Source organism: Onychostoma macrolepis, chromosome 04, assembly GCF_012432095.1.
Source record: "Onychostoma macrolepis isolate SWU-2019 chromosome 04, ASM1243209v1, whole genome shotgun sequence".
Taxonomy (NCBI): domain Eukaryota; kingdom Metazoa; phylum Chordata; class Actinopteri; order Cypriniformes; family Cyprinidae; genus Onychostoma; species Onychostoma macrolepis.
In genome coordinates, this window is record NC_081158.1 from 21327353 (window position 1) to 21343680 (window position 16328).

Below are 16328 nucleotides of genomic sequence, written 5' to 3' on the forward strand. Positions count from 1 at the left end.
TGTGGAGCAAGGCAGGAATAGTAATTCATTTATGAAGCGAGTAAATGAATCTCAATTAGTAAGTGATTTCCTGCACCAAATGAGATGGTACGCTGGCCATCTATAACCTGAAAGAACTCCATTTCACTGTGATAAATGAAGGTGCAGGAGTTTGAATCATTTTCAGTTTAGAATAATAATTCATCCCGTCAGACTTGTATATAAAAACACTGAATCAGTCACAAAGCCACATTTGTCTAATACGAATCTTTGTCAATGACTGTAAAATCACATCACTACAAAATCCTCCCGCTGTTTACCACAGAATAACAAAACCACAGATCATTTTAACATCAGTCCTTCAAACACACACACACACAAACCCTCATATCTCCGATCGCTCTCGCTCCCTGCTCACGAATAAACACAAACCAATCCCCAAAGCTTTCCTTTCAAGCACAAAAATGCCGAGCAAGCTGTCATAAGCAGCTCTTTCTCTGAGTCTGAAAGCGAAGGGTTTTACTTATTCATGTCCGAGCGCTGTCGTACGGGTCCTGCTTTCTCAACCTCAGAGCTGCCGCTAGCCATGCCTCATCTATGTTGCATGATGAGAGTATTTATAGCTAAAGTCTTTTAGCCACCATTGGATTAATCTCATGGTAACTGATTTCCAGACATCATCACAATGATGCATATAAAACTTTTTGTCGAACAGACACCCAATTCCCATTCCATTCAGCCTGCAAAGGCTTTAAATGACCTGTTTCATGCAAGTCAACACTGTCTTTTGTCTTTTTAATGAATATATTACAGGATTACTAAAAACAACACTGTGAGATTATGGTGAGATTTACTAGCAGCAGCCCACTTTTGCACGTTAGGCCGGATTTCTACGAGGCAAAATGATTGCCATTATACGGGAGACGTGTTGCTGTTGGCCCGGGTTGCATCGCTGCTTATTCAGCAGTCGGAGTTTTAAAAGGGCAACAGCAGATTGAAATAATCTCATTTTCCCCAGCCTGAGGGTTTCAAACTGAGCTACACGCCACAGCAGGAGAGAGAGGGAGTACGCTTTGTTTAAATGCCCAAATCTCAGCAGTCACACTCTTTGAGGTACTACACACAGATGGCCGCTCAAAGCATATGACAGCCACAATTACACCACTACACACTGCCAATATGCAAACACGCTACTGACTGGCTCTTTTATTCAAACGGATGAAAGTTAGCGAGCCTCCAGCTTGTTGAGCGATGATATGAGTTGCTAACATCAGCCGCATATGTCAACACTTCAGCCTTTACCTGGATGCTCATGTAGGCAATGCTACTTCGAGTCTGGCTCGCAACATTTCTTGTTTCTTTCGCACTGTTGCCTGTCCTCTCTTTAGGGTCAATCAAAATGGGCTAAAGTATTTTTCTTTAAATTTGCCAATATTGTAAAATAAGAACAAAAGTTCACGTTTGGCGAAAACTCTTATTTTGATATCATAAATCATATTATATCATATATGATATATGATATCATATTATCACATCGCTTAGTCTTGTTTTTATTAATTTGCAGTATTATTCAGATTTCTGCAGCAGGAACCAAACTGATGGCTTTTGCTGCAGATTATCAGTGCTTTGCACAGAAGAGTCAGATTCGGACTTGGAACGACATTAAGCAGCGACTGTAATGAGTCCCTCTGGAACCTTCTGCTCTCTCCACCCTATAACATCACATCGCACAGAGAACAAGTGCACAGGGATCATGTTTATCTTGCCAATTAGAGCCAGTAATTGGTCAGGGAGTCAGGGGTCTGTGAAATACTAACCATAAAACACACAGGTACTGACTACTAAACATTCAGTAATCATTCACAGCAGTAAAATAAATGAGCTGCTACTCAAATAAAATGCTAATAAAGTGAAAGCTATCAGGATTGGAGAGAAAGTGAGAGAGAAATTTCCCAGTGCCAATCTGAAGTCGCAGGGGCTGTGAGCTGACAGTTTTCCTCAGTCACATCCCCTCTGGACAGGTAGGGTTCATTAGTCTGGGGAGCAAGGTTCAGTCTGGGGACCTTCAGCACAGCTGATCCTCATCTACAGAATGACTGCCTGTTACTGGAGGCAAGACCAAAATACGATGCCTCCCTGAGGCTCGAGACTCCGCCAGTTTACTGGATTTTAGGCTGTGAAAAACATTTGACACTGGTGGGGAATAGAAACAGCTTGAATGCCAATAATTCCAAGTGAAGCAGCATGTAGTCCATGGACGGAACTGTCTATTGAAAACTGTACACTGAAATGGCTACTGTTGTCAAAATCGTAAGCTCCAAACTTCATCAATGCATCATGCAATTTTGATGAAATGTACACGGATCGTGTCGTATTAAAATTTGAATAATACTAATAGTAATACTACTGCTACTACTGCTACTACTACTAGTTATTGTTTTGGTTATGATCAAGGTTATTATAGTTAACTAAAACTAAAAATGCAACTAAAATAAAAAAGGTTACATGAATAAATAAATAAAATAATAATAATAAATAAAAACATCTAGTTCCAAAATTTAATTTAGTTTAACTCAACGTACTAACATAAATAAAACTAAAATGAATAAAAATAGACATGTTTACAGACATTAAAAAAATACTAAAAAGGATAAAAACACAACAAAAATATAAAAATAAAAACTGATTCAAAATATTACAATAGTACCTCAATTATACTAAATTAACATTGGTTATGATTATTATTTTAAAACAGGCAAAATAGTTTACAATTAGCAATCATACTGGTTATAGCTAGAATGAATGAATGAACAAATAAATAAAAAATCTTTTGCTTGACTACTAGGAAAATGTTGTTTAACACACTTATATTTCATTTAGTTCTCAGAATTACATCTGATTTTATATGCACGGCCCTAAACGTCTTGTAAACACTGTTGTTTGGTCACTAATGGATGTTGGCCAAAAGGCTGCTTGATATTTAATCAAGCAATTCTCGGTCCAAATAAGCTCTTAAGTGGACCAAACATTATGCTGACTGCACCAGCTATGTGAAACTAACCAACAGGTAAATCCAGTCAAAATATGCTTTGCATTTTAGTCTCATAAAACAAAGATTTGTTTATATTCAGTTACTAAAAAAATATGTTCTCATCTCCTAGTTTGACAGCAGACAAGATGCAGGTTAGGATGTGACTGACAGGCCGCTATGATACTGTCTGGACCTCGTCAGTTACAGTCACTCTCAAACAGCACAGACAAAGACAGGAAGCAACTCATTGATCATAGAAAGGTGATATCCGGTCCATCAAACACTGAATCTCATTCATCACCTGATCTGAACTCTGTTAAAGTCTTCAAAGTGTTAGGCATCACAAAATGGTCTTACATTCATATAAATCACTCGGATTAAGAGTTTCTGCTAAAAAAATGTATAGGTCCTATTATCAAATGACACAGTGAAGGAGACAAGCAATGTAATGAACTCCATTTTCACACATTTTGCCAATATACCACAGTTATGGAAAGTATCACACATTAATTTAAATCTTGTCAGAACTTCTTACTTTTTTAAATGAGCTTTCCTCTCAACCCGTCAGCACGTGGCTGTTTCATAGCCTGTCAGAGACCTAAAATGTGTGGAAATCCACTAACTCTACTGCTTAAAGACACAGAACTGCTATCATTTAGAATATTGCAGGAATTGGGCACAAACACCTGCTGTAATCAATAACGAAGTAAATGTACTGGTGAACTCTATTTGTTTGATTCTTGACAGGAAGTCTTACCTGTCTTCCCCTTGCATCTCTTTGACCCCTTTCTGAACGACCTCTCGAGCAGGTGGCATCTCAGGTGGGTGTCCAACATTTCGAGAGTAGAGGTCGACATTCCGAGAGTAAAGACCTCCGTCTGTGTGGTACCTTGTGATTAAACATCAAAATAATAGTGAACTATTATCTGAGATAATTTGTCTTGGGTTCAAATAAAGTGAGGTTATATATTTACATTTACATTTAGTCATTTAGCAGACGATTTTATCCAAAGCGACTTACAAATGAGGACAATGGAAGCAATCAAAATCAACAAAAGAGCAATGATACGCAAGTGCTATAGCAAGTCTCAGTTAGCTTAACGCAGTACACGTAGAAAGGTTTTTTTTTTTTTTTTAAATCTTTTTTATATAATAGATAGAATAGAAAAAGAATAGAGCAAGCTAGTGTTAGAGGGCTTTTTTGCTTTTGTTAATTGTATAATAAATAAAAAGAAAACACATAGATAGAATACAAAAAGATTAGAAAAAGCTAGTGTTATTTTATTTTTTTAAGAATAGAATTAGAATAGAGAGTGCTAGAGTTAGAGGGTCAAATAAAGATGGAAGAGATGTGTTTTTAGCCGTGTTTTTATTTCTATATAGGTTATATATTTTGGGTAAAACAAACAGTTTGTCAGTGTGGGCAAATGCTATTGGTTCTTGCATGTTTTGTAAGTTCAAATTATATTTGAGAGCTATGACAAAGGGATATTCAGTGAATGATGACTTCAATTTCAGCCTGTTTCTCACACAAAGTTGTTGTTTGATCTAAAAAAAAAAAAAACCTGCAGTGCATGAGCTTAATGAACTGTTTGTTTGTTTGTTTATTTTATTTTATTTTATTTTTGTGTTTGTTCCACAGAAATATAAATGTAATAAAAATGTAATGTTTGGAATGGAGGGTGATATAAAATTTTTGGGTAAATTCCTTTCTTAATGCAATATTTTTTTTATATATATTAAAAACAACAACAAAATACTTTCCTTTGTGTCCGCGTTGTTATTGTACTAAAACTAAAACTATTAAAATTAAATTAACTATTTAACTATTAAAACAATTTTTTTTTTGTTAATTCTAAACTATAAACATAAGACAAGAAATAAAACAAAATAGGTTTTAGTACTAAAATTACTAAAACTGAAATAAAACATAAAGATAAAAAGAAATATATATATATATAAAAAAACCTAAGAAAAATGTTAAACTTAAAAATAAAATTACTAAAACTTAAACTAAAATTAAAACAAAAAAATTAAAATATAAGCTAATTCAAAATGTAAAAATGAAACCAAAACAACACTGCTTTGTGTGTATAAGCATAATTTTTAACTGCTCTTAGGTGTGAGTCAGTGAGTTATAAACACGTCACAGATGAGAAAGCACCAACAACATTAATGTTCTGATAATTAGCATCAAGCTTCAGCTAATTGATGTTTAAGGCTGATGTACTGCCTGCAGCTTTGACTGCAGGAGCTTTATTGTGTTTAGTATTCCCAAATCCATCACTTTCATGCAAGTTTCTTCAGGTTCAAGTATCAGTGCTTCAGTTCCCGTGTGAGTCAGTCTTTTATAGACTTCATTTGTAGTGTTAATTTTCTTTCTCCATCTATTCATCAGCATAGAGACAGCAAGGGCAAAAGCAATAGTGCATCACACAGTGATGCATACGTGACCCTGAGCTATTCCTCCAAACAGAGACATATGACTGTGTTTCTCACCCATATAAGGATATTGGGAGACTGCTGTATCTGCTTCTCTGCACTGATGGAATGCGTGTAAATGTTATAAATCGATCATAATTTTTTCAAACAGCCTTCCCTTTGTGAACACTGCATACGCCAACAGAAAAACTAATTGATAGTTCAACTGACCTGATTAAACTATAAGAATCTCATGTAAAAGGCCCTGTTTGTTTCTCAACATGGTTTCTAATTTCATAGTTTCTTACCCACTGATATCATCTGCGTGTACATTCTTGGCGAGTATGTCACCATCGCTCCCGTATCCAGTCACATCCACCTCTGGCCCCGCCTCCGAAACCCCACCCTTCTCTCCCGGCTCTGACCCTCGAGCCCCTGAGGCGGCCGCTCTCCTCAGGGGGGCAGTGTATAACAACCTCGAGGGGTCACCATAGCGAGCAGTGGTGCTGGCACTGGATCTGGGCGGAGCGTAGCTAGGAGCGTCGCCGGCCTGAAGACGGGGGCTCGACGCTTGGCCGAGACGCCAAGACATTGGGGAGGAGCGGCTTGAGAGGGCGGGGAGGCCACGACCGTTCACTTCTGTAGTTACAGTGGTGTCGAATGTTGTCTCAAGGGTACTACAAAAAAAATAAAAAATAGAGGAAGAGAAGGAGATTAGAGGAGAGAATTTTGGGACTGCAAGCAGATTTGGGTAATTAGATCAATATCCTGCTTCCGAAAGAAGCTTACTTGCCATTTAAAGACATAAATATCCAGCACCTGTGCCAATGTGAGGAGTTTTCTTGACAGTTTGAGGACCAATCTGTACCCTGCAATGCAGCACTGTTTTTTAAAGTAAAGTTTAGTGTTTAAAATATCCACCAAGCAGTGGGGATTTCTTTAAGACTGCAAGGGAAGCTCGGCTTCCCCTATAATGTCAAAATATTAATTGTCAAATATGTACTATTGTGTTAACATTTTATTGACTAAAAATGCGTTAGAACACGTTCATCTCGAAGACGAATTCGTTCAGAATCAGCTACATATAGCAGGTCGCTGACTCGATTTCCTTCTCATACACTCCCGTAGCGTCAGTGTATTTCTCTGTTGAAGCCGAGCGTCCATTGACTTCAATGGGGCTGCTTTGAACTGTTTTTTTCAGCGCTTCGAAACTAGACGGTCATTGGATAAATGCTGCGATTATGTCCCGCCCACGGACGCTCAGAGTGCTGTTTTTGTTTCGTTTGTGTTTGAATCCAAATCCGCGTTGTCTTGGGCGAATCACTGATTCACTGAGCCGTTCATAAAAACAGTCATTTGATTCACTCCTGAAGGATTCAGCCATTTTGAAAGAATCATTTGAATGACTGAGTGATTCAATCACGAACTTCTGCCACCTGCTGGCCGTTTTTAAGTTTCCCGTCTAAAAGTAGGCATATTACATTATGTTCCAACATATTTCTATATTCAGAATTTAGTATTTAAAACATTAATCTCATAACATTATTTATGCAATTATAAATACAGTCTAAATGTATAAATGCCACATCTAAATGTCACTTCATGCAGCTTCTGTGCAGTGCTAAGATGAGTTTTGTTTAGATAATTTCATGGATAACAATAGCCAGTCATTCATTCACATTAAGTATTCAGAGAATAATATTGTCTGTTTTCACTTACATCTATTTATTTATTCAATTTTGATTCATTTCGTAGAATTGAATTATAAATTAAGCTGGTATAGTATCGTAAGACATTTTTATGGTATCGTGACAACCCTATTATACACCACATTCCTTGTTTCAGTTTAACCTAATTCCCACATTTCCTCCGTCGAGTTTAATATCTTTTTTTTTAGATTGTTTGTTCATTCATTCATTCATACAGTAGGCTAGGCTAAGCGTCACTGGAAAAGACGCCTAGTTGGTACGACAGGGTCACAGAGAATTTTCTTGAAAAGGAACATAGGGCAGAATTTACGTATAAATAAATGGAAAATTTTTATGATGTAGGCCGAAAATGAGCTTCCCCTCTTTGAAAGACCAGCAGCCGCCACTGCCACCAAGTGACTTGAATATTTGCACTGACTCAGACTTAAATGTTGAATACACAAATATGATTGACAATTGAGCTGATTTGCTACAAAACAATTGTGCCACCACTGTTCAAAAGTTTGGGGACGGTAAGATTTTTAAATGTTTTTGAAAGAAGTCTCTTATGTTCTCCCAAGTTGCATTTATTTGAGAAAAAATACAGTAAAAACACTAATATTGTGAAATATTATTAAGATTTAAAATAACTGTTTTCTATTTTAATATATTTTAAAATATATTGTGATGGCAAAGCTGAATTTTCAGCATCATTGCTCTAGTCTTCAGTGTCACATGATCCTTCAGAAATCATTCTAATATGCTGATTTAGTGCTCAAGTAACATTTCTTATTGTTATTATCAGTTTTGAAAACAGTTGTGCTGCTTAATCTTTTTTTATAGAAACTGTTACCATTTTGTCAGAATTCTTTGATAAACAGAAAGTTCCAAAGAACCATATTATTTGAAATAAAATAATTTGCATGTGCCATTGACATGAATAGGAATGCTAACCGATACACAATGGGCCAGATTTAATAAACAGGGCAAATTAGCATTAGAGCACAATTCCATAAAAGCACCGACAGAAGGGGAAAATTCTGCGGGTGATTTACTAACAATGCGCACATTAAAGAAAACAGATGCAGACATTTAATTTCCATAATGACCCGCGCAGTCTACCAAGAGCAGCGCAAATTAGCGCCTGCTTTAAGACATGCTTTTTTTGGGCGTTAAATAATGGCGTAAATACCAGTAATTGGTATTTTAATAAAATAAAATAAAATAAAATAAAATAAAATAAAATAAAATAAAATAAAATAAAATAAAATAAAATAAAATAAAATAAAATAAAATAATAAAATAAAATAAAATAAAATGTCGGCGCCAATAGCCTCGTGGGCAGCATGCCGGCATATAGCGCTGTTGCGCAACGGACGTCCTGAATTCGAGTTCCTTTCTCGATCCAGCCCCCTCTTTCTCTCCCACATTGCTTCCTGTCTAAATACTGTCCTATCACAATAAAAAGCCAAAAATGCCACCCCAAAGAAATAAAAATAAAATAAAACTATTACAAAATTATATTCAAAAATATAACAACTATAAGCTTTTTAACTGTTACATACTGTAGTGTCTTTATAAGATCCTGCCCACATCAGATCCTCGAGATGTCTATATTAGACCGAGTCTCTCTCCACAGCAGGTCTTCTATCTGTAGGTTGTGAGTGTTCAGCGTGGTGTGAAGGACCCAGCTGAAGCAGAAAGATTGCCAATGTGGCTGTGTTTGATTGCTGCTCTCCATAAAATGGAAGGTATTCTCATCGTGTCATGTCTAATCCACTTCAACTAGCAGCAGCCCTTCAACAAGCATGTTAGCACGGACACAACTTCAGTTTGACCTCCTGACCTTTGTTAAGTGCTCGGTCCATGTCTCTGATTGCGTGACTATCAATGTGTGAACTGATGTGTGCATAGGCGTCTCCACACATCACAAGCTTGTTGATGCGGGAACTTGTGAGAAAACGGCATATGGACAGATGCTCAAATGCAGATGCCCATCTTGACACACCCATCCTGCAAGACGACTGTCTCGCAACAGCTCTCTCTAGTGGTGAGACAATCGCATTACAGGGATATTTTCCATTTCTAGGGTAAATTTTAAGGTGTGGATTAATCTTAGAATGAATATAAATATTCAGCATTATTCATGAATATAAAATAGTCTGTTTAAACAATCTCTACAAGTAACAAATCCACAATAATATGACAGTCAGTTACTTGCATGAGGGGACAACAGCAGGGGGTCAAAAATGAGTGTCACTTAACAAATAAGTCATCAGCACAAGACGATGTTGTCATGACTACAACGCTGGTATATTAATATCCTCACCATCAAAGTCCATTCAGAATGAATCTCATTAGTGGTTAGCTAGCATGTAAGCTGGTTAACAAGGTCCTATGAAAGAGATACACTTTCAAATACTGTAGTTGAATTGTATTGAACAATCCAAAGCTCTCATTTACAGAAACAGCTTTCAAGCTTATTGTTATTCTGCTGTGCTTGGTATATTTGAAAGGGTGGCCGCCAGCGCTAAGTGTGGCTAACAAAACATGTTCTGTTTGTGTGTGGATGCTCTTGTTATGAAATACACCAGAGACTTGTGACTCAGCAGCAATGGAGGATGGATAACAAGCCAGTGATGGTCACACACATGGCTGACCAGTGTTTTTGTATAGATAGGACATTTGAGCGGTACTATTGAATTTTGCAGTCTGAACACAGCACAGTTGGTTCATGCAGTTGAAGTTGTTTTTTAAAATAGTGCCAGTATGTGGACAAGACAAATAAAAATGAGAAGCATGCATATACAAATATACAAGCAAAAAAACAGAAGGAGGCTTTGACCGGGTACACTGTAAAAATGATATTTTTCAAAGTCGTGAATAAAGATTACGGAAGTATTTTTTAATAAAATACCATAACATTAAAATATTTCAAAATTTCATGTTTAATTCAATGTGTTACTTGCTGTTTGTTTGTAGTTATTTGTGAAATTTTACTAGCAATTTCTTTAAATTAAGAACTGACAATTGTTTAAAAGTAAATCCTATTTATTTTATTTATTTATTTATTTTTTTTTTTCAGTACAGGCAGAAATGGATTAGATGGATTCATGTAGGAAGGCAAGGATACAGTAACTAATGTTTTTCAATTTATCAATCTTTTTTAATTATTGTGGTACAGAAACATTTTACAATAAGGTTCAGTTTATCAACATTACGCATTAAATATCATAAACTAAAAATTATTAATTGTGTAATATATATATTATATATTATTTAAAAAATATATAGAATTGTTGTTATTGTTAGCCAAAATTAAAAATCTGTATTAAAACTATTATCTATTATTGAAGTTATTAAAAATGATTACTGAAATAATTTTAGTAACTAAACTTAATACGGAGTAGAATAATATAAATATTAGATGAAATAAAAATAAAAAATCAGAAATGTTGCTTTGGAAATCAACTGAAATAAATTTAAAATAAAAGCTAAATAAACAAAAAAAATAAAAATAAAGCTGACAGAAATATTAAAAATGATAAAACAAACTAATAAAAATGCACAAAGCACATTGAATCACTCAAATTAAAGTTAAAATAAAAACGGAAAATATGAAAATAAATGCTAATTAAAAATATTAATAAAAACTATAAATTAACAAAATTGATTCATACAATTCAACATATTTTAAAATAAATGCTGTGAAAACACTGTTCACTGTTGGTTCATCACACCTAACATAATAAACAATGTTAAAAAATTTGAATGCCTTTTGCAGCATTTTTAAACTTCAATCTGTGGGAATTTTATTTAGATGCAAAAATTTGGTCAGGTTTAAAGCCATCTGGTCACCCAGCATTTTCTAAAAGTGGCTCCGGAACTGTGTAATGTGAGCATCCCTGCAGTATGGTATTATGTACTACTCCCAATAGTGTTGAACAAAGAACAGAGACCAACTAAGAAACAATGACTTTCCTTTTCGTCTACAAATCAAAGTCAACAAGAAGTGTATGAACTGGGGTTTATGGCTTGCTAAGAACATAAATCATGTATCTGGAATTAGTCAACGTCACTGGATGCAGAAGATTTGGGCAGGTTGCTCTGTCTAATCTATTGATCTGCCGAATCCCCCTCTGGCCCAGTCACCAGCGTTTATCTCCCTCTCTGATGTCACTCCTCATGACAGCTGACAGTTCCACTATATATATTCCTGATGTCTTGGCTTCTCGACAACCCCCGTCTCTTAGCAACATGCTAGTGCTATTGGGAAAGGGTAAGACTGCAGCATTTTTCTGAATCTGCCATCCTCCTCTGCTATCCCTTGAATGGATGGCCAGAAATCAAATGGCCTGATGAAACGGGAACACAATTACAGAAGCCACCAGTGGGAAAAGAGCTCGAGCTTATTTCAACTTCCTATTAAATGAATGGGATCCTATGGGATCCTATTAAATAGGGAGGTGCTGATCAGGCACATATTAATAAATCATGGCTTATGATGGTTTGGAATCTCGATTAACATGTACAGTACATACAGTGAGACATGAAACAAGCTCTAGATTGATAAATCTGCCAACATTTTGAGATTATAAAATGTCATGCATGCTTGCCAAAGGTTCCAAAACCTTTTTTTTTTTTTTATCAAATCAAATCAAATCAAATCAAATGTATAAATATTTATTGAAATTTAAGTAAACGCTGTAAAATAAGTGTTTAGTTAATTTTAGCAATTTCATACACATCTTATTTGTCATTGAACTGCATTATGTATACAGTGGATATTTTTCTTTTAAATCTGGAAATATATCAAAATATAATTTTTAAAGTTATGGGGTACACCAAAGAATAAATATTCTATTTCTAAAATTAAAAAAAAAAAAAAAAAAAACTTTACCAAAATCTCTTTTTATTTCCTCCAAAAAAAAAGGAGACAAAATATTATTGCAGACTGCTGTACACGCCTACCACGCAAGCTTTCATATTTGCGGTTGCCAGATATCATGAGTTAAAATACTCAAATCAGAGCTTCTCTTTTAAAAAGATACATTTTCTGCCTGGTGTTTTGCTTAATTTTTACAATCTGCCGACCATGCGCCTGCGCTCACTCTTTATTGCGGTAGCGCATCGATTTTCTATGATCTGAAAATCGTCATTTTAAGTTTTCATTGACTAAAACTAGACGAAAATGCTTAGACAGTCGACTAAAACTTGACAAACTAAACAAAAACGGGACAAGGTTGACTAAATATGATAATAACTAAAACGTTCATCTGACACAGGAATAAGACTAAGTCTAAAGTGTCAGATTTACTATCAGCTTACGCAAACACAAACCCTCATTTGGCGATAAAAAACTACTGTCAGGATTTACTAAAGACACGCAGTGGGAAATTAGTGCTGAAAAGGCGTGGACACAGTTTGCGACTCACCTTATTGACTATGCATTTGTAGGAGTTTCCCTTTCGATCAGTAAATTTATGGGAGGAGAGTATTTAAATGAATCATGCATTCAAGATTTGCGCTCGCCAATTCACTGGTATTTGCGGCGTTATTTAATGCCTCAAAAAGGCATGTCTTAAAGCAGGCGGTAATTTGCGCTGCTCTTGGTAGATTGTGCCGTTCATTATGGAAATGAGATGTTGCGTCTGTGTTCTTTAATGTACACCTTGTCAGTAAATCACCCGTAGAATTTTCCCCTCCCATCGGCGCTTTTATGGAATTGCGCTCTAACGCTAATTTGCTCTGTTTAGTAAATTAAGACTAAATCTGGCCCTAAGACTAAGACAAAATTAACAATAACGTAAGCTGCTTATACAGGTGCTGGTCATATAATTAGAATATCATCAAAAAGTTGATTTATTTCACTAATTCCATTCAAAAAGTGAAACTTGTATATTATATGCATTCATTACACACAGACTGATATATTTCAAATGTTTATTTCTTTTAATTTTGATGATTAGAGCTTACAGCTCATGAAAGTCAAAAATCAGTATCTCAAAATATTAGAATATTACTTAAGACCAATACAAAGAAAGGATTTTTAGAAATCTTGGCCAACTGAAAAGTATGAACATGAAAAATATGAGCATGTACAGCACTCAATACTTAGTTGGGGCTCCTTTTGCCTGAATTACTGCAGCAATGCGCGTGGCATGGAGTCGATCAGTCTGTGGCACTGCTCAGGTGTTATGAGAGCCCAGGTTGCTCTGATAGTGGCCTTCAGCTCATCTGCATTGTTGGGTCTGGTGTCTCTCATCTTCCTCTTGACAGGCGAGTTTGCTGGCCAATCAAACACAGTAACACTATGGTCATTGAACCAGCTTTTGGTACCTTTGGCAGTGTGGGCAGGTGCCTGCTGGAAAATGAAATCAGCATCTCCATAAAGCTTGTCAACAGAAGGAAGCATGAAGTGATCTAAATTTTCCTGGTAGATGGCTGCGTTGACTGTGGACATCAGAAAACACAGTGGACCAACACCAGCAGATGACATGGCAGCCCAAATCATCACTGACTGTGGAAACTTCAAACTGGACTTCAAGCAACATAGCTTCTGTGCCTCTCCACTCTTCCTTCAGACTCTGGGACCTTAATTTCCAAATGAAATGTAAAATTTACTTTCATCTGAAAAGAGGACTTTGGACCACTGAGCAACAGTCCAGTTTTTTTTCTCCACAGCCCAGTTAAGATGCTTCTGACGTTGTCTCTGGTTCAGAAGTGGCTTGGTAGCCCTTTTCCTGAAGACGTCTGAGCGTGGTGACTCTTGATGCACTGACTCCAGCTTCAGTTCTCTCCTTGTGAAGCTCTCCCAAGTGTTTGAATCGGCTTTGCTTGACTAATACTCAAGCTTGCGGTCATCTCTGTTGCTTGTGCACCTTTTCCTACCCAAATTCTTCCTTCCAGTCAACTTTGCATTTAATATGCTTTGATACAGCACTCTGTAAACAGCCACACCTTTCAGTAATGACCCTCTGTGACTTACCCTCTTTGTGGAGGGTGTCAATGTTCGTCTTCTGGATCATTGCCAAGTCAGAAGTCTTCCCCATTATTGTGGTTTCAAAGAACAAGAGATACCCAGAATTTATACTGTAGGGATGGTCATTTATTCAAACTCAAATGTAAATATTCTAATATTTTGAGATACTGATTTTTGACTTTCATGAGCTGTAAGCTCTAATCATCAAAATTAAAAGAAATAAACATTTGAAATATATCAGTCTGTGTGTAATGAATGAATATAATATACATGTTTCACTTTTTGAATGGAATTAGTGAAATAAATCAACTTTTTGATGATATTCTAATTATATGACCAGCACCTAGTAACTACATAGTTTTTATGTTAATAAAATGTTTTTATGCTACATAGTTAATATTAGAGTCAACATTTGATGAATCCTCTTGAGATTCTTGATTTTAAGTCTAGAGGGATTTCTAGAGGGATGCTGTCTTGACCTTGAAGAAGGATTTTTTTTACAATATTTAAGCTCAGAGAATCTTCAAAACATGAACACAGGCTCAGATCAATAGAGCTTTGTGACGTTCCCAACACAGCGGTGAATAGGTGTGCGCAGAAGCTTCTGAAAGAACACTTACATTCTGTACTCTTTCAGAATATATACCATATGGTATGTTTGGAGGTGAATGGAAGTCAATTTGAAAAGCGAGACTCCACCGTATGTATGATGGAATCCACATAGTGGGCCAATGTCTCAGGAAACCACACTTCAACTTCCTGACAACCAAACAGTGTCACAAAGGTGAAAAATAGAACTCTTCTGTACAATTAAAAGAGTCCTGGCTGGATCACTATCTTCTTTCCATCTGTCGTATGTTATAAAACATTCTAGTGAATTACTCTGTTTAGTTTGACATAGTGAAGAATAGCTTTTCCTTATCTTCATTCATTTCGAGCACAGCCTGACAGCCGTGTGTCAACAATATATATCTGACCATTATGAACTCCAAGGGTTGGAGTTTTTTGATTCATGGCCTCTTTACTAGTTAGCTTTACAGCGAGGGAGGGTGAGGAAGTGTCTAACACCTTTTTGGCTCCTTTGAGAAGCAATGTGCTATGAAAAAAACAAAAAGGCCAAGCATTGATTTCCAAAGAAGATGCTCCCCGTGAGGGAAAGAGAGAGAGAGAGGGCCAACACCATCTGTCATGTCAGAGCGCTGCCTCTGAACCACTTTCCTGTGAAATTACGTTCACATTGTGAGTGAGATAAAGAGAGAGGTGCTGAAATAGGCCGGACAAATGTGGTTACGCTTATGTATTTTCTGCAGTAATTGGGTGTTTGGGAATTTGGGTTTTAATAAATGATTAACTCACTAAGCATTTTTCATTTAACAATGAGATTGGTGAGCATCTTTGTTAGCAAAGATGTTGGCACAGCGAGGGTTTGTATTGTTTATGAGTGCCAAACTGAGCTCTGTCTTTAAAGAAATTAAATTGGCAAAAGAGATCCGATTTTTGGAAAGTGCAGCTGTCACTGTTTTGGAGCTAATGAACTTTCTTTTCATGATGTCTTACTCAACTGCTATATATATCTTTATGGATAAGGCAATCCCAGAATGCACTGCGACAACTTTTTGCAAAAAGCTTTACAAGTAAGATCATGCTTGTTCATTAGCTTCACCATCTACATTTTGCTGTCCATCAGCTAAATTAGAGCTAAACCAGCATTAACTAGCCTGGAAATCTGTCTTTGCACTATTTTTCCTCAACAACCAAACACTCACCTGTGGCTAATCTGCGTCCCGCGTAAACTAGACATGGTTTCTTCAAGATTCTGTCTCAGGTCAGCGATGTTCTTCACCGTACGCATCCGTCTAGTTTCTGGATCCTCCCCTGGTGGATAGAAAGAAGAAAACATTGGTTACTGACCCTGTTACAGGCGCCAAGTCGCTTGCTAGTAAATAGTCTGGAAGGCAGAACGGACTCGGCATATGAACCAGTCAAACATGCTGCGGCCAGCGGTTAGTGAGCGGAGGCTGTCTGCTCTTGCATGTCAACTCAGATGCTGAAGTTACAGCTTGCTGTGCAGCTGATGGGATAAAGGGACAGATTTCACGGTCATCACTTTTCCGCGAAGCATGGAGTAATCCGTGCGCTATGACACCACTTCTTAACCCCTAAGCCTGGCTCAAAGTTTGGCTGGAGCACGATTTGCTTATAAAGCAGAAATATGTCAAATTTAAAC

The 16328-nt window shown here is 36.6% G+C and overlaps 1 protein-coding gene across 12 annotated transcripts in view; it reads right to left on the reverse strand.

Annotated features, from left to right (window-relative positions):
- The window catches only part of nav3 (neuron navigator 3), a 322550-nt gene that overhangs the window by 39338 nt on the left and 266884 nt on the right, over positions 1-16328 (reverse strand). For all 12 annotated transcript variants that reach the window (XM_058772574.1, XM_058772573.1, XM_058772569.1 and 9 more), the window contains 3 exons: positions 15868-15976; positions 5740-6108; positions 3768-3899 (listed from right to left, as the gene is read on the reverse strand). In XM_058772574.1, the coding sequence (XP_058628557.1) occupies positions 3768-3899; positions 5740-6108; positions 15868-15976 (610 nt within the window). The remainder of the gene's footprint in view (positions 1-3767; positions 3900-5739; positions 6109-15867; positions 15977-16328) is intronic.